The 19,779-nt window shown below is 44.9% G+C and overlaps 1 protein-coding gene across 1 annotated transcript in view; it reads left to right on the top strand.

Annotated features, from left to right (window-relative positions):
• LOC135511895 (polypeptide N-acetylgalactosaminyltransferase 2-like) overlaps nt 1-17,820 on the top strand; it is a 139,420-nt gene extending 121,600 nt beyond the window's left edge. Inside the window, exons 10-16 of the mRNA XM_064933412.1 lie at nt 11,549-11,652; nt 11,915-12,041; nt 12,940-13,032; nt 13,208-13,291; nt 13,448-13,574; nt 13,985-14,104; nt 14,421-17,820. Of these exons, the coding sequence (XP_064789484.1) occupies nt 11,549-11,652; nt 11,915-12,041; nt 12,940-13,032; nt 13,208-13,291; nt 13,448-13,574; nt 13,985-14,104; nt 14,421-14,576 (811 nt within the window). The 3' untranslated portion in view covers nt 14,577-17,820. The remainder of the gene's footprint in view (nt 1-11,548; nt 11,653-11,914; nt 12,042-12,939; nt 13,033-13,207; nt 13,292-13,447; nt 13,575-13,984; nt 14,105-14,420) is intronic.
• Nucleotides 17,821-19,779: the final 1,959 nt, after the last annotated feature.

The raw sequence follows: 19,779 nt of genomic DNA, 5'->3' as shown, positions 1-19,779 counted from the left end.
TAGAATACTGCTCTTCATTGCCTATAATGCATCTTGTTCCTCTTCACAAGGTGATGGAAATTAACCCAAAGGGTTACTCAAGTCATTTTTTTTATTGTAATTGGCATTTGGTGTTTGAAAATATGTCATTTGTTTGTGACCGGTTTAGAGAAAACAATATGAGAAGCTGTTCTGGTTAAATGGTCTTCTATATCTGCTTTAGTATCCCTGCATTATCCATGTCCCTGTCGACCAGATCTTGTTAGATCCATGTGCCTGTCGATCAGATCTTGTTAGATCCATGTCCCTGTAGACCAGATCTTGTTAGATCCATGTCCCTGTAGACCAGACCTAGTTTGATCCATGTCCCTGTAGACCAGACCTTGTTTGATCCATGTCCCTGTAGACCAGACCTTGTTTGATCCATGTCCCTGTAGACCAGACCTTTTTAGATCCACATACCTGTAGACCAGACCTTGTTAGATCCATGTCCCTGTAGACCAGACCTAGTTAGATCAACATCCCTATAGACCAGACCTCGTTAGATCCATGTCCCTGTCGACCAGACCTTGTTTGATCCATGTCCCTGTTGGGCTGGGCGATATGGCCAAAATATTATATCATTGTATTTTAAAAGAATTGGACGGTATGACGGTATTTTTAGTTTTTGAATAATAAAAGTTCTACATTTGCTTTATGAGTAGTGAGTGATCCTAGGGTGGCAACACATACAGTTGAAGTCAGAAGTTTAAATACACCTTAGCCAAATACATTTAAACTCAGTTTTTCACAATTCCTGACATTTAATCCTAGTAAAAATTCCATCCCTTAGGTCAGTTAGTATCACCACTTTATTTTAAGAATGTGAAATGTCAGAATAAAAGTAGAGAGAATGATTTATTTCAGCTTTTATTTCTTTCATCACATTCCCAGTGGGTCTGAAGTTTACATAAACTCAATTAGTATTTGGTAGCATTGCCTTTAAATTGTTTAACTTGGGTCAAACGTTTTGGGTAGTCTTCCACAAGCTTCCCACAAAAGGTTGGGTGAATTTTGGCCCATTACTCCTGACAGAGCTGGTGTAACTGAGTCAGGTTTGTAGGCCTCCTTGCTCACACAAGCTTTTTCAGTTCTGCCCACAAATTATCTATAGGATTGAGGTCAGGACTTTGTGATGGCCACTCCAATACCTTAACTTTGTTGTCCTCTTGAAACTCTGGGGGCGGTAATTCATTATTGGATAAAAAACATTCCCGTTTTCAGCGCGATATTTTGTCACGAAGAGATGCTCGACTATGCATATAATTGACAGCTTTGGAAAGAAAACACTCTGACGTTTCCAAAACTGCAAAGATATTGTCTGTGAGTGCCACAGAACTGATGCTACAGTTGAAACCAAGATGAAATTTCAAACAGGAAGTGCCCCAGATTTTGAAAGTGCTGTGTTTCAATGTCTCCTTATATGGCTGTGAATGGGTCAAGAATGAGCCTACACTTTCCGTCGTTTCCCCAAGGTGTCTGCAGCATTGTGACGTATTTGTAGGCATATCATTGGAAGATTGACCATAAGACACTACATTTACCAGATGATCGCTTGGTGTCCTCCGTCGCACATATTGCGTAATCTCCAGCTCCAGTACTTTTCCGTGAATGATCATCTATTCGATGATTTATCATCGAATAGATATGTGAAAAACACCTTGGATTGATTCTAAACAACGTTTGCCATGTTTCTGTCGATATTATGGAGTTAATTTGGGAAAAAGTTCAGCGTTGTAATGACTGAATTTTCAGGTTTTTTTCTTAACCAAACGTGATGAACAAAACGGAGCGATTTCTCCTACACAAATAATCTTTTTGGAAAAAATGAACATTTGCTATCTAACTGAGAGTCTCCTCATTGAAAACATCCCAAGTTCTTCAAAGGTAAATCATTTTATTTTAATGCTTTTCTTGTTTTTGTGAAAATGTTGCCTGCTGAATGCTAGGCTTAATGCTATGCTAGCTATCAATACTCTTACACAAATGCTTGTGTAGCTATGGTTGAAGAGCATATTTTGACAATCTGAGACGACCGTGTTGTTAACAAAAGGCTAAGCTTGTGAGTGAATATATTTCTTTCATTTCATTTGCGATTTTCATGAATAGTTAACATTGCGTTATGGTAATGAGCTTGAGGCTATGATTACGCTCCCGGATACGGGATTGCTCTTCGCAAGAAGTTTAAGCCATTTTGCCACAACGTTGGAAGTAGGCTTGGGGTCAATGTCCATTTGGAAGACCCATTTGCGACCAAGCTTTAACTTGACTGATGTCTTGAGATGTTGCTTCAATATATCCACATATTTTCCTGCCTCATGATGCCAACTATTTTGTGAAGTACACCAGTCCCTCCTGCAGCAAAGCACCCCCACAACATGATGCTGCCACCCCTGTGCTTCATGATTGGGATGGCGTTCTTTGGCTTGCAAGCCTTCCCCTTTTTCCTTCAAACATGACGATGGTCATTATGGCCAAACAGTTCTATTTTCGTTTCATCAGACCAGAGGACTTTTCTCCAAAAAGAAAAGAAAAATCTTTGTCCCAATGTGCAGTTGCAAACAGTAGTCTGGCTTTTTTATGGCAGTTTTGGAGCAGTGGCTTCTTCCCTGCTTAGAGGCCTTTCAGGTTATGTCGATATAGGACTTGTTTTACTGTGGATTTAGATTCTTTTGTACCCGTTTCCTCCAGCATCTTCACAAGGTCCTTTGCTGCTGTTATAGGATTGGTCACATGGTGTTTATACTTCTGTACTATTGTTTGTACAGATGAATGTGGTACCTTCAGGCATTTGGAAATTGCTCCCAAGGATGAACCAGACTTGTGGAGGTCTACAATTTCTTTTTCAGAGGTCTTGGCTGATTTATTTTGATTTTCCCATGATGTCAAGCAAAGAGGCACTGAGTTTGAAGGTAGGCCTTGAAATACATCCACAGGTACACCTCCAATAGGCTAATTGACATCATTTGAGTCAATCTGAAGCTTCTAAAGCATTACATAATTTTCTGGACTTTTCCAAGCTGTTTAGAGGCACAGTCAACTTAGTGTATGTAAACTTCTAACCCACTGGAATTGTAATACAGTGAATTATAAGTGAAATAGTCTGTCTGTAAACAATTGTTTTAAAAATGACTTGTGCACGCACAAAGTAGATGTCCTAACCGACATGCCAAAACTATAGTTTGTTAACAAGAAATTTATGGAGTGGTTGAAAAACGAGTTATAATGTCTCCAACCTAAGGACTTCAACTGTACATTCTTAGTGATTTCAATGAGTCTTTCTCTATTTTGATTTGTTTTATACTGTTCAATTCAACTTCAACCAAAACAAGTTTTGTGCTTTTATAATTTCCTGAACTCAACTGTAGTGGTGGGAAAAGTATCCAACTGTCATACTTGAGTGACAGTAAAGATTCACTAATAGAAAATTACTCCAATACAAATGAAAGTCACTCAGTGAAATACTACTTGAGTAAAAGTCTAAAGGTATTTGGTCTTAAATATACTAAAGTATCAAAAGTAAAAGTATAAATAATTTCAATTTACGGATAGCCAGGGGCACACTCCAACACTCAGACATAATTAACAAAAAAATTATTTGTGTTGAGTGAGTTTTCCAGATCAGAGGCCCAGGGAGTAGATGACCAGGGATGTTCTCTTGACAAGTGCGTGATTTGGACCTTTTCTGTCCTGCTAAGCATTCAAAATGTAACGAGTACTTTTTGGTGCCAGGGAAAATGTATGCAGTAAAAAGTACAGTATTTTCTTTAGGAATGTAGTGAAGTAAAATTAAAAGCTGTCAAAAATAGTGAAGTACAGATACCAAAAAAAACAACTGAAGTAGTACTTGAAAGTATTTTTATATAAGTACTTCACACCACTGCTCAATTGAGATCATTTCCACACTGCCACGTAGGGCTGCACGATATGGGAAAAATAATCTAGGACTTATTTTTAACTAAATGTTGCAATTGCGATTTAACTTGCGAATTAGAGCAAAACTGTTGGGATCATGGAAATAGAATGACTATTCTAATTCTATATTTAGAATATAATAGTGGGCACTTTGAATACAGTGTTTGAGATGTCTTTACTATCATTAAATGAAGACTTTTACTTTTTATCAAAGATTCTCTGTAATTAGTATTACATGATTAATCCTGTAACTGTAATTAACTAGGAAGTCGGGGCACCAAGGAAAATATTCAATAATATAACTTTTCAGATGTTTTATATCTGATCAATTAGTCATCGAATTAATTAATTATTTACTTTACCTCACGTTAGTCTTATTCCAAATGTTATCTGCACAAACCCAGTCTTCACTATGAGTCATCCATACATCTATAGTCTTAAAGAATTGATTTACTAACTAAGTAATGCATAAACAAACAAAGAAAATATGGTTACAAGAAATGATAAGGAAATGTGCCCTAGTGGGCTAAACCGGCATGGCAGCTTGTTGTACAAAAGGGAATTGGGGGTCGACTGAGAAGACAACACACAGTTGATAATTATAACAATTGAAATGCTAATCCTTTGCTCACTCATTCAGGAACAATTGCCATCGATATATATATTTACGCTCAGTGTGTCGTCTTGATCGCTGTAGAAAAGTTAGTTTCCGTCCTCTCTCTCTGTCGTGGTTAGAATAGATTGTTCAGAGTGACATTCATTCATGTTGTTGTAGAATGGAAGTTACGGTGGTTGTCGTTCTTCACGTTCAATGATACCGAATTCCTAGCTGCAGACTAGTAATTAATATCAAAGACTTGTTCTTATTCTGTCGGTATCGATAGTGTAAGAGTTTAACCACGTGGCATGGTTAAAAGATTTAGCCATCTGGTCTGCAACCTTTGCCCTCTCATGATTGATAGAAAACATGGTCTGTAACCTTTGTCCTCTCGTAATAGAGAAAAACATGGTCTGTTGAGGAATTCTCAAGGTCGGGGTTTTATTCGGAATTGCAGAAAAGGGTCTGTCCCAGGATGCCCGATCCTAACTGGGCTCTTGGGCGGTCCTCTGATTTAGTTAAACTCAAAAGGGAATTTCCTTCATTAATTAAAAAGTCCAAAATCACATTACACAATTTTACAAACAGTATCATACTCATTCATCTTATCCAACAATTAGATGTAAACCTCATATCTGAGGCTATTATATAAACAGCGTAATGGTAATGTAGCCACACCGTCTCCCATGAGTTTTACAAACTTGTACCAAACGGACCAGTTCGTAGCTGGATTCTTCACTGATTTTTTTACACCTTCTCTGGAACATAAATGTTGTTTGGACCTCAAGTTCTGTGAGGTGGAAGAAATTACTTTGTTCTTTATGAAACTTCACTCTGTTTCCTCGTGGCCACAGTATAGAGACAATCTCTTCCAGGAAATTACGACCTCTCTGACCACAGCAGCCTAGTTGTAGGAGGCAGGGAGAGGGGGATGGGGCTTGCTGTACCCAAAGAGGGAAACGTCATGACACAACAAATTAAAATGCCAGGGAGGAGTTATTGTGACAGGGTAGGAACTAAAGTGTTGATGATTGTTTCCTAGTGGACCCTATAAGCTTTGGGTACATTGCATGTTTTCTCTTAGCTACTTCATGTAGCTAACATATTCTTGCTTTGCATATTCCTCTTTGATTTAGAAGATACTGTTGCACAAATAAAATGCTGATTTTGGTCTACACCATCGCTGGTATTATCAGGCAGTATTAGCTAGCTACAATTGCACTTACTCAGTACATTTATTAGCTAGTTAGCTATTAGCGTCTCACAAGATTTAGGGCAACTTGCTAAGGAAAGACAAACTATCTGTTTACTGATGTAAGAAACAAACTAATAGTCTCAGTATAAAAAGCTAGTGCTATTATATTAAGAAGCAAAGTGAAAACAGCGTTGTTGTCATCAACATTGTTGCATGTGCTGCATTGACCATGCAGACCAGTGATGGGTCATTTGCAAACGAGCCAGCTCTTGTAGGTGAACGTTGGGAGCCGGCTCCCATATCAGAAGAGCCGAATCTATTTATAAAAATATAAACAATTAAGATATGAATAATCAAAATATTTAAATGAATAGAATTAACTAATTCAAAGAAGCAAAAAATAAATCAAATGATATAGGCCTAAATGCTCAAGCGCACATTCGTTTGGATTGTCTGCTCAGACGAACAGCCTCACCCGTTGTTCCTGTTGAGGGAGGGCCGAGCCAACTCACACAGTCAAACACTTAGCAGCCGATGAGAGAGAAGAAGTGAGTCGAAAGCACAGTAGCATTTGGATGCATTTTAATAATGTAGACAATGTTAGAGCACAGTGTAGAATTTGCCAAAACAAAATCTCATATAAAGCCGGTTCTACACACAACCTACACCGGCATATGCGAACTGTGCACCCAACTGTGAAGCTAGCTGTTGCGGAGCTTCGAGAATCTAGCTGGCCTGCTAGTGATACTGGTGGAGCCAGCACCTCCACACGTGGAGATGTATCACCTCAGTCAAGTAGACCTACTAGTGATACTGGTGGAGCCAGCACCTCCACACGTGGAGATGTATCACCTCAGTCAAGTAGGCCTACTAGTGATAGTGGTGGAGCCAGCACCTCCACACGTGGAGATGTATCACCTCAGTCAAGTAGGCCTACTAGTGATAGTGGTGGAGCCAGCACCTCCACACGTGGAGATGTATCACCTCAGTCAAGTAGACCTACTAGTGATAGTGGTGGAGCCAGCACCTCCACACGTGGAGATGTATCACCTCAGTCAAGTAGACCTACTAGTGATACTGGTGGAGCCAGCACCTCCACACGTGGAGATGTATCACCTCAGTCAAGTAGACCTGCTAGTGATACTGGTGGAGTCAGCACCTCCACACGTGGAGATGTATCACCTCAGTCAAGTAGACCTACTAGTGATACTGGTGGAGTCAGCACCTCCACACGTGGAGATGTATCACCTCAGTCAAGTAGACCTACTAGTGATACTGGTGGAGCCAGCACCTCCACACGTGGAGATGTATCACCTCAGTCAAGTAGACCTGCTAGTGATACTGGTGGAGTCAGCACCTCCACACGTGGAGATGTATCACCTCAGTCAAGTAGACCTACTAGTGATACTGGTGGAGTCAGCACCTCCACACGTGGAGATGTATCACCTCAGTCAAGTAGACCTACTAGTGATAGTGGTGGAGCCAGCACCTCCACACGTGGAGATGTATCACCTCAGTCAAGTAGACCTACTAGTGATACTGGTGGAGTCAGCACCTCCACACGTGGAGATGTATCACCTCAGTCAAGTAGGCCTACTAGTGATAGTGGTGGAGCCAGCACCTCCACACGTGGAGATGTATCACCTCAGTCAAGTAGACCTACTAGTGATAGTGGTGGAGCCAGCACCTCCACACGTGGAGATGTATCACCTCAGTCAAGTAGACCTACTAGTGATACTGGTGGAGCCAGCACCTCCACACGTGGAGATGTATCACCTCAGTCAAGTAGACCTGCTAGTGATACTGGTGGAGTCAGCACCTCCACACGTGGAGATGTATCACCTCAGTCAAGTAGACCTACTAGTGATACTGGTGGAGTCAGCACCTCCACACGTGGAGATGTATCACCTCAGTCAAGTAGACCTACTAGTGATACTGGTGGAGCCAGCACCTCCACACGTGGAGATGTATCACCTCAGTCAAGTAGACCTGCTAGTGATACTGGTGGAGTCAGCACCTCCACACGTGGAGATGTATCACCTCAGTCAAGTAGACCTACTAGTGATACTGGTGGAGTCAGCACCTCCACACGTGGAGATGTATCACCTCAGTCAAGTAGACCTACTAGTGATAGTGGTGGAGCCAGCACCTCCACACGTGGAGATGTATCACCTCAGTCAAGTAGACCTACTAGTGATACTGGTGGAGTCAGCACCTCCACACGTGGAGATGTATCACCTCAGTCAAGTAGACCTACTAGTGATACTGGTGGAGTCAGCACCTCCACACGTGGAGATGTATCACCTCAGTCTAGTAGGCCTATTCCGCGACCCACAGCAACAGTATTCTATGGACCAGTTTATGCCTATGTCTGTAGCAAAACAAGGCCAAATTGATAGTGCATTGTTTAAAATGATTCCCACTGATTTCCAGACATTCTTCTATCTTGGAGGACAGAGGTTTTAGAAATTATAGCAATAGTCTAAATCCAATGTACACAATTCCAAGCCGGAAAACTCTTTCAAAATCACTTATTCCACAACTGTACGAGAGCACACAGGCTTCAGTGTGGGAGAGAGTCCAAAAAGCTACTGCAGTTTGCCTTACCACTGACTGTAAGACATCAAGGGTAACCACTTCTTACATGTCACTTCATTGAAGATTTTTCGATGTCTAGCGGTCTTCTGGACATCATTGAGTTCAGCAACAGACACACCTCAGGGAACTTGGCAGAGGAACTGTTGAAAGTGGCCAGAGAATGGCAAGTAGATGGAAAAGTGGTCTGTTGTGTTAGCGACAAAGCAGCTACCATAACCAAAGCCATGAAAATGTTTAAATGGACCCATCATCCATGTCTTGCCCACACAATCAACCTGATTGTAAGAAATGCTCTGAAGGTGATGAAGCCCACTGTGGACAAAGTGAAAGCAGCTGTGGAATACTTCCACAGGAACACAGTAGGTGCTGAAACACTAAAGTCTACACAACGACAGATGGGGGTGCCTGAGCTGAGGCCTGAACAAGACTGCACTACAAGTTGGAATTGAACATTTGATATGTTTGAAGCGGTTTCTTGAGTCAAAGGATGCAATCTATACCCTGACAATTGTCAATACAGCTGTTGACACTCTAACCCAAGAGGAATGGGAGGTGGTGGTGGAGGTGTGCAGAGTCCTGGAACCCTTTGAGCAGGTCACTGTGGAGATCAGTGGAGAGAAGTGAGTAAGCAGTTATTACTACATCAATATTTAATCCAGTATTATAAATGTATAAGAGCAGTAGATGAGAATGTAGTATCAGTGGACAAAACATGAACCTGAACTAATTAGTTACTGTGATACTCCTGATGTAAAATGATACTCCTGTGTAAGAGTCTGCAGCGAATCACAGCCAGCCGCCAGAGAGAAGCAAATGTAACTACAGGACATGTGACAGAGTTGATGGACACCCTATGTTCATCAATGGACAGAAAGTCCCACAGAATGGAATATAATCACGTGCTATCAGAAACCGCTGCACTTGACCCCAGGTTTAAGAAGTTAGCATTCAGTGATGCCAGAGCGATTGAGGCTCTTCAAAGAATAACCTCAGCAGCAGGGAGGGATAGCCCCAGCAGTCAGCTGGCTCAGGCACCAGGGCAACAAGAAGAAGAGGGAGCAGATGGAGCAGAAGCACCAGCAGTAGTGCCACAAAGGAGAGAGCAACTGGGATGCAGCAGGAAGGAATCCCTCAGCAGATGCCATAATGGAGGTCCTCCTCCAAAGATCTACAGATCCTCTGAGCTGCCCATCACTAATGCAGACTGAACGCAAGTGTCCCGTGGTTGAGGAACATCAAATGCGCTCCTTGAGTGACAGGGGGCGTGGCTAGTTCTCTGTGGAAAGTGGCACAGAGATAAAGAGCGGAGGGAGATGACTCAAGAAGCGAAGTAAACAATACAAATGTACATTGCACACGGCGTATCACATTTAACAAACCAAACATTCAAATCCCGGTATAGAAGGTAAAGTAAAAACCCAAACCGGTCCCTGCATCAACACCGGTATATCATAACATACGGTATACTGCCAAGCCCTATGTCCTTGAAGACCAGACTTTGTTTGATCCATTTCTTTGTTGACCAGACCTTGTTTTTGTGTTGAGACATGCATTTTTGTTCAACAGGCTTTTGTCCAAGACGCTCATTGATGTTTTTCTTCCTTTCGAAAACAAAATGGCCTCTGAGTAAAAGTGAAGTGTTTTATTATTCCATCCAAACAGCCAGAGGTTAGGACACCACAGCTCTCTCCCGCTGCCGGGTTTCAGGGCCAGCCTACCTCCCGCTGCCGGGTTTCAGGGCCAGCCTACCTCCCGCTGCCGGGTTTCAGGGCCAGCCAACCTCCCGCTGCCGGGTTTCAGGGCCAGCCAACCTCCCGCTGCCGGGTTTCAGGGCCAGCCAACCTCCCGCTGCCGGGTTTCAGGGCCAGCCTACCTCCCGCTGCCGGGTTTCAGGGCCAGCCTACCTCCCGCTGCCGGGTTTCAGGGCCAGCCTACCTCCCGCTGCCGGGTTTCAGGGCCAGCCTACCTCCCGCTGCCGGGTTTCAGGGCCAGCCTACCTCCCGCTGCCGGGTTTCAGGGCCAGCCTACCTCCCGCTGCCGGGTTTCAGGGCCAGCCTACCTCCCGCTGCCGGTTTTCAGGGCCAGCCTACCTGCCGGGTTTCAGGGCCAGCCTACCTGCCGGGTTTCAGGGCCAGCCTACCTGCCGGGTTTCAGGGCCAGCCTACCCCCAGCTGCCGGGTTTCAGGGCCAGCCTACCTGCCGGGTTTCAGGGCCAGCCTACCTGCCGGGTTTCAGGGCCAGCCTACCTGCCGGGTTTCAGGGCCAGCCTACCTGCCGGGTTTCAGGGCCAGCCTACCTGCCGGGTTTCAGGGCCAGCCTACCTGCCGGGTTTCAGGGCCAGCCTACCTGCCGGGTTTCAGGGCCAGCCTACCTCCCGCTGCCGGGTTTCAGGGCCAGCCTACCTCCCGCTGCCGGGTTTCAGGGCCAGCCTACCTCCCGCTGCCGGGTTTCAGGGCCAGCCTACCTCCCGCTGCCGGGTTTCAGGGCCAGCCTACCTCCCGCTGCCGGGTTTCAGGGCCAGCCTACCCCCAGCTGCCGGGTTTCAGGGCCAGCCTACCTGCCGGGTTTCAGGGCCAGCCTACCTGCCGGGTTTCAGGGCCAGCCTACCTGCCGGGTTTCAGGGCCAGCCTACCTGCCGGGTTTCAGGGCCAGCCTACCTGCCGGGTTTCAGGGCCAGCCTACCTGCCGGGTTTCAGGGCCAGCCTACCTGCCGGGTTTCAGGGCCAGCCTACCTCCCGCTGCCGGGTTTCAGGGCCAGCCTACCTCCCGCTGCCGGGTTTCAGGGCCAGCCTACCTCCCGCTGCCGGGTTTCAGGGCCAGCCTACCTCCCGCTGCCGGGTTTCAGGGCCAGCCTACCTCCCGCTGCCGGGTTTCAGGGCCAGCCTACCCCCAGCTGCCGGGTTTCAGGGCCAGCCTACCTGCCGGGTTTCAGGGCCAGCCTACCTGCCGGGTTTCAGGGCCAGCCTACCTGCCGGGTTTCAGGGCCAGCCTACCTGCCGGGTTTCAGGGCCAGCCTACCTGCCGGGTTTCAGGGCCAGCCTACCTGCCGGGTTTCAGGGCCAGCCTACCTGCCGGGTTTCAGGGCCAGCCTACCTCCCGCTGCCGGGTTTCAGGGCTCCGGGTATCACATGCAAATGAGAGGACTGTAGGAGAGCTGAACTTGGCAGAACGGTCTCTGGTTTGTCTCATAACCCTAGCTACTTTCTGTCATACCCCTATCTCAGGACTCCCATGATTGCCGGCGGCCTCTTTGTCATGGACAAGGACTACTTTGAGTTGTTGGGGAAGTACGACATGATGATGGATGTGTGGGGTGGAGAGAATCTGGGTAAGTGGACACAGAACACTCGGAAAGCTTGAGCTTGTTTGTCATTGTGTGGGGATGGAAGAGGGAGTGGGATGCCTTTTCTGGATTGGTTTATGATGTCTATATGTCAATATTATATGACACCATTTTCTGATTGAAATCGTATTGACATTGAAGATGCCAACTGTGGGAAGTTCTAGCACATTGAATTGTCACTGTAAAACCTTGCCCTAAACTGTTATATTAATGTGTGTGTTTCGTATTTTGTCTTTGGACATTGTAGAGATCTCTTTCCGCGTGTGGCAGTGTGGCGGCAGTCTAGAGATCATTCCCTGCAGTAGAGTGGGCCACGTCTTCAGGAAGCAGCACCCATATACCTTCCCTGGGGGCAGTGGCACTGTGTTTGCTAGGTGACTATTGATTGTACCTGTGAGGTAGACTTGGCTAAAGTCTGACTTCTTGGAGTCCACAGGGGACTCACCTCTTCTACATACTGGCACTGTGGACTAACCTCTTCTACATACTGGCACTGTGGACTAACCTCTTCTACCTACTGGCACATAACCAACCAACTGGAGTGTACATAGTTTGAAATGAGAGCCATAAAAAAGGGCAACAGTACAGGCTAACTGGCAATTGAGTTTACTCACTAACCCTACAGTACCTTTACCCACATTTTACCCTTAACTTTACTTTTCTCAAAGACCCAATGAAATCCAAGCTGAGGCATTGAGATGAAAACCTGCTAGTAGCCTATTGGGAAGGGCTGTTTCATTCCTTTGCAATTCACATTCTAATACTGTTGTTCAAAGTCTAGCTTAGCTGCAGTCATTACATTTGAGGCTCAATCAGGACAGAAGCCTCAGCTCTGCTCTCGTCTTGGCTTCACCCCTGCAGTGTCAGTGTCTGGGTGATTCATCAATGAGATGAGAGAAAGTGACCACTCCCTCACTGCCAGTCTATCACATAGCACTGAAAACCCCACAGATTGCCAAGTCTTAGGATGTGTGCTCATATCTCAAAATAGCTTTGAGGACTGTCACTCTCCTCCTGTGTTTTCTGAAGCTTGAACCGCATCCTCACTTTCTCTTGTCCTGTTCATATTTTAACAGACATCCATCCTTCTATTGAATAAATAACACGTGATCAATTGAATCTATAACATTGCCTATAGTTTTTAGGCTACTGCACTGCACTGAAATTATTACATTATTTCAGATCAGTGATTATTTCAAGGACTGGAAGAAGGAACAGGAAGAATGCATTTTTTAAAGTATTCTAGCATGGTGTGTATCGGTCTGTCTACAGGAACACGAGGCGAGCAGCAGAGGTGTGGATGGATGAGTTTAAGAACTTTTACTACGCCGCTGTGCCCTCGGCCCGAAACGTGCCCTACGGCAAGTAAGTATCCTTTTAGACGCCCTTCTTCCAAGATGGCATCACAGATGTCCTTGTATAGTCCTTGTATAGAATAACAAAAGACATTTCCCCATTTCTGACACCTCCAGAAGGTCAGATGGTACATCCAGAGATGGCTGGTAGTTAGATGAGTCATGGTTTAATCTCTGTCTGGCAGCATTCAGAGCAGGATGGAGATGAAGAAGAAGCTTGGCTGCCAGCCATTCAAGTGGTACTTGGAGAATGTGTACCCTGAGCTGCGGTAAGTAGAGACCACAGTGGACCAGCAATATATAGGCGGAACAGACTTTGTGGGCCTTTTTATTCCACTTGGAAATTCAACTAGGGGAAAGACTTTGGTCATATAATCTTGTGATTTGACATCCCCCTGACTTGTGCTGTTTGTCTGGCTCTTCAGGGTCCCTGACCATCAGGACATTGCCTTTGGAGCTCTGCAGCAGGGAGGGAACTGCTTAGACACTCTGGGACACTTTGCAGATGGAGTGGTGGGGGTCTACGAATGCCACAATGCTGGGGGAAATCAGGTACCATTCAGGGTTCAGGTACTGCTCAGATCCATTATACATAACCAAGCTGTGCACTGGGCTGGGTAACACACTGAGGTGGGTTTACTTTTGGTCAGGCTCTGGACTGGACAGTCCACTATCAGGAGCTGGACTGGACAGTCAAATATTGCTTTGATTGGGAGTCTCTGATTCATACTGATGAAATCCATTTTATGTCCCACTTCCCACAACATATTGATTATATTACTGCGCTGGAGGAGGGGATTATGGGAGAGTCAAGGCCCTGTTGGTCTATATAGGTGTGATTTACAACAGACAACATGCAAACACCGCATATTCACACTTGACAAAGACACACACTTTACAAATAGATCTACATAATCATTGAGGAGTACCTAAACTGACTGTCTCCCTCTCTTTCACCTCAGGAATGGGCACTGACCAAGGACAAGTCAGTGAAGCACATGGACCTGTGTCTGACGGTGGTGGATCGCACTGCTGGCTCACAAATCAAAATGCAGGGCTGCAGGGAAAACGACAGCAGACAGGTGAGCGAGCCGAGCACCGAGTCATGCACCAAGGATCAGATCGATCAGAAAGCACTAGTAGTAAATGAGAGACTGACAGCAGTCCGGCTGTTAGAATGGAATTAGAACATTAATTTAGTGGATTATGATGATTTTCTGGATTGGGATGATCCCTTTGGATTTGCACTATAAACTCACTATCAATAGAAACCATTAGTGATCATAGGATTATTGCGTTTTTGGTTAATAAAACTCACATGACATAAAAACCTGTGTCTGATTTGTGGACCTTTGTTTCCTCCCAACCCCTCCCTGACCGCACCTCGTGTGTCTCCAGAAATGGGAGCAGATTGAGAGCAACTCCAAGCTGCGGCACGTGGGCAGCAACCTGTGCCTGGACAGCCGCAGCGCACGTAATGGGGGGCTGACAGTGGAGGTGTGCAGCCCCAACCTCAACCAGCAGTGGAAGTTCACACTCAACCTCCAGCCCTAGAGAGAGAGAGATGGACAGACAAACAGAGAGAGAGTATCCCCCACCAGCACCACATCCTCTCCTCCCTGGAGCCAAACAGACTAGAGCCACCTATTACCAACACACACACAGACGGACGGACAGACTGAGGTCCCCGGAGGGGCCACAACACACAGAGGGAAGCAGGATATTGAAACTACAGACTACCAAGTGGGATGATGATGATTTTAATGTTGATGATGATTTTAATGTTGGTGGTGGTGATGATGATAATGCTTTCCCTCCAACTATATACCTCAGCATTTCATCTTTAGTCCCGCTCTTTGGAATGTGAGAAAGTCATTTTTCTTATTACAGGCGAAAGAAACTTTCTGGATGTTTTTTTATTTTGTGCGTGTCCTTTGTTCTCTCTTTCCACTGAAGTTCTGAAATGGATAAGACTATTAATTAGTTGTTTTTCTCTCTCTAGTAATCTGTCTTTGTTGAATGTAAAAGACGTATTCTACAGAGGTTCCCTGACTAGACAAACTGGCCAGGAAGAAAGTGGATTGTCTCAGCTGGTTTTGGCCCCTTAAAGTCCTGCTGGTAGAAGGGAAATGACTCTATGCACTGTTCCTCTCGTTCACTCAAACGCCTCTCTCCTGATTGGTGGACTGCTCTGCCAGAGTTGAAAAGAGATTTAAGAAAATTAACTATTTACAGAGTTTTGATTCTGCTCCTGTCACGCGTGTTGTAAGAAGGTACGTCGTCCGATCAGAAGTGTTCTCTTCGCAGGCCTCTCATGGATGCTGGTGGGGCCAGGAGTTGTCGAGGGTGTGGATGTATCGCTGCTGAATCGTCACAGATTGTAGCACTGGCTGCTACGGCTCCTCAGTGTTTGTCCCCTTTGTACATCACAATTAAATGGAACCTCCCCCCCCAACAAAATTATTTTATATATATATATATTCATTATGTTTTTCTTTATATTTCTTTGTACTATTATTGCATTCTGACAGTTCTCTTGTGAGTAAAAACAAATCTACTTACTTTCTAAAAAAAAAAAAAGTTGCCCTTTTCAGTGTCGGTGTTAACATTGCATCCAAATCAGTATTGGTGAAGAGTTTATCACAGGGTAATGTTGGAACCATCATTTCCATTCTCAGAAGTTGACAAGTGTTGTCTCACACAGTGTATGTATTTGTGATTTGACATTTTAGAAAATGCCACTTGTTCAGCTCGCTAAGTGACAGACAGCATGTACGCGGTACACGGCGAGGCCTTGCTGCATGTTATACCAATACTTCTATGGCTTTTTTCTCCTACAGTTTCTCTTTCTGTCCATTTGTTTCTCGACATTACTCGCATGCTTTGTGAATGATGTCTTTGCCTTTTTTGATATCCATCCCATTTAAAAGAGAACGTGTCTGTGTGCTTAGTGAACAGCTTTCAACAGCTTTCTTGAAGGAGGGCAGGTCATTCGGCTATAGTTAACTGCACTCACAAGGGAGAAAAGCAATAAGTTGTTCCTATTTCAATGTCATTGTTGTGCATTTAGCATCTGCTTCGGGACCATTCTGATTGGGTTTCTACATGTAGCTTGTGATATGTGGTACTTTAAACGCTACTGTTTGTTGAGGGGCAGTAGAACCCACCTTTAATGTGATGGCCCAAGGAGCCTGTAACGACTTATGAAAGCAACAATTAATCCATTGACGTGACATTGGTTTTGTCTCGTGGGGGTTCCCCTGATATCAATGGGAGTTTAATTTATTCTAGAATAGCAAATTACTCATTATTTTGTAAGCCCTCATTATATATGCATAACATTTACCATAAGAAATAAGTCCTATACATTAATCCCTGTGTGTTCTACACCATTCTGGTCAAACTTCCTGACACAAAAGGAATCTCCAACCATCAGTACAGAAATGAGCATCACAGCGACGGAGCATATGCAGCAGTCCCTATCCTGACGCTTGTGGAAAAGGTATTGCATTTAAAAAATGCCAAAGAGAGGTGTCCCACAGTAAGAGAGGTGTCCCACTGAAAGAGCAGAAACAGACCATAATATTTTATTTGCAGTTCAGAATGTAAGATCCGTGTGCGAGCAGGACTATGAAATCATGAGATGAGTTGGGGTTGTAACCTCCGTTATAAGTTGGGGGTTGTAACCTCCGTTATAAGTTGGGGGTTGTAACCTCCGTTATAAGTTGGGGTTGTAACCTCCCGTGTGAGATGAGTTGGGGTTGTAACCTCCGTTATAAGTTGGGGGTTGTAACCTCCCGTGTGAGATGAGTTGGGGGTTGTAACCTCCCGTGTGAGATGAGTTGGGGGTTGTAACCTCCCGTGTGAGATGAGTTGGCGGTTGTAACCTCCCGTGTGAGATGAGTTGGCGGTTGTAACCTCCCGTGTGAGATGAGTTGGGGGTTGTAACCTCCCGTGTGAGATGAGTTGGGGGTTGTAACCTCCCGTGTGAGATGAGTTGGGGGTTGTAACCTCCCGTGTGAGATGAGTTGGGGGTTGTAACCTCCCGTGTGAGATGAGTTGGGGGTTGTAACCTCCCGTGTGAGATGAGTTGGGGGTTGTAACCTCCCGTGTGAGATGAGTTGGGGGTTGTAACCTCACGTGTGAGATGAGTTGACAAGTTTCACATGGTAAGAGCTTTGTCTGCTATCATGTACGTCACTGTTGAAATTGAAACAATTCTAATGTGAAATTCAGGTGGCCTACAGTACTAAAAGGGATTGCTCGGGTGAACATTGTCTACATGGTGGCAACGGTTGTTCAAGTATTGAATCAAGCCTTTTTTGTAAGATTTGTGTGAAAATGACAAGTTTGCTGTTCACTTTAGGAGAAAAAAAATCCTAGCATTACAGCCACATTTTAATTGGATGAAATGTTTACATAGCACAATGTGCCAAAGTTATTTACTTATTTGATTAACATTGTCAATACAAGGTGAAGGACGTGCCATTGGCATAATGATGACGAATAATAAACCAAATCAAGAAAATAGTAGTTTGGGACATCAAATATGATTTGTTCCTTTGATAAAACAGTTTGCTGTAGGATTCAAATCACAGGGGAGGCAGCATGGGGGTAACCAATGTAAAAGTGTATGTTTGTATATACACTACGTTGATCTACTGTACAGTATGAACAAGCAACACCAGTGAGTGGATCTACTGTACAACGCTTGCAATTGTTCACTGTTTTATAGCTATGGCAAAACTTTTACTTTAAATGAGGAAAAATGTAGTTAAATAAATGCATTTATATATGAGAGATGTGGCCTTTCTTTACATTCCTTGAAGACTTGGTTAGCAATGAGAAATAAGGTTTTGTCGACGGCTGTAACTAAATCATTCAGTCAGTTTTCCTGGCCTGTTTGCTCTCATTGCTATGCAGAGTCTTCCTCGGGGGAAAACAGGACAGTACTGTCATGGAAACAGCCTCTAACAAAGATCCAGCCCTGGCTGTTCTCCAGTGTCTCAAATTTCCACTCAGCAAATTGTGCACATCTCTCTCATATTAGGGGTTCTCAAACCTCTCCTCGGGGACCCCCATCTGTTCCATGTGTAGGATCCATTTCAGAGCTAGCACACCAGAGTCAACTAATTCTCAAGCCCTTGTCTGGGAGAATTAGTTCAGGGCTTCAACACACCTGGGAAATGTTTGGGGGTCCCCGAGGAGAGGTTTTAAGAACCAATCCTAGCCCTGGGGATCTCAGGTAGACATTTGTTTCAGCCCTTGTACATCAACTCATCAAACCTTTAATTAGTTGAATCAATTGTGTGAGTGTCAAACCAGTATTTACCAGGATTGGGAAACACTGGTTTAGATGCAGGTGCAAAGGGAGGGTTGTGTTTTAGTACGCATAAAGTTCCAGCTCTAATACCTGCTGCATGTACAATCCCACAGTCAGAGGAAACTAAAAGGTTTGTACATATGTGTAACGCTTCATCACATCCCAGGGTAATGTAACAGACATTAAAAGCTAAGTGCAGTCAGAAGTTTGTTTCTTCCTGTGTTTTGTATCATATTGTAGAACAGCTGATGAAACTAACACTGTAAAAGTGTGGAAACATTTGATCGGTGTTATTTTCTGATAGTTGCTGGTTGAAAATACAATATACACAGGACCTTCTAATCAGCAGGTTTGCATGGGTGGAAGATTTGGCTTTCCATGATGACATCACCATGCGGTAAATTAGTTAGGACTGTCGATCTCTTTTTATTGGTCTATCAAAATTCTTGTATGAGAATTTTTTTCCCAATTTTTGAATGGAAATCTATTACAGTAAGGAACTTAATTGTTACCCAGAAATGTTTTGATATTGATACAAAACTGCATTGGACCTTTTTTTTTTGGACCTTTTTTTTTTTTTAAGATGCAGAGTCAAAGATCAGCAGCTCTACTAAACAGACCCACTGTCGCCCACTACTACTACTACTACTACTACTACTACTACTACTACTACTACCAACAGCACATTAAACATCTGGAGACTAGACATGCACCATACTCCTAGCCCACAGGGGGCGCTAGCCTGACATGCACCATACTCCAAACCCACGGGTCGATAGCCTAAACATGCTCCATACTCCTAGCCCACAGGGGGCACTAGCCTGACATGCACCATACTCCTAGCCCACGGGTCGATAGCCTAAACATGCTCCATACTCCTAGCCCACAGGGGGCGCTAGCCTAGGCATGCTCCATACTCCTAGCCCACAGGGGGCGCTAGCCTAGGTATGCTCCATACTCCTAGCCCACAGGGGGAGCTAGCCTGACATGCAGCATACTCCTAGCCCACAGGGGGCGATAGCCTAGACACGCTCCCTACTCCTAGCCCACAGGGGGTGTTAGCATAGGCATGCACCATACTCCTAGCCCACAGGGGGTGTTAGCATAAGCATGCACCATACTCCTAGCCCACAGGGGGTGTTAGCATAGGCATGCACCATACTCCTAGCCCACAGGGGGTGTTAGCATAGGCATGCACCATACTCCTAGCCCACAGGGGGTGTTAGCATAGGCATGCACCATACTCCTAGCCCACAGGGGGTGTTAGCATAGGCATGCACCCTACTCCTAGCCCACAGGGGGTGTTAGCATAGGCATGCTCCATACTCCTAGCCCACGGGGGGCGATAGCCTAGACATGCTCCCTACTCCTAGCCCACAGGGGGCGATAGCCTAGACATGCTCCCTACTACTAGCCCACAGGGGGTGTTAGCAT

This window comes from Oncorhynchus masou, chromosome 24 (genome assembly GCF_036934945.1).
Source record: "Oncorhynchus masou masou isolate Uvic2021 chromosome 24, UVic_Omas_1.1, whole genome shotgun sequence".
Lineage (NCBI taxonomy): Eukaryota > Metazoa > Chordata > Actinopteri > Salmoniformes > Salmonidae > Oncorhynchus > Oncorhynchus masou.
Note: the sequence above shows the minus strand (reverse complement) of the source record. Positions and strands in the feature narration are given on the sequence as shown.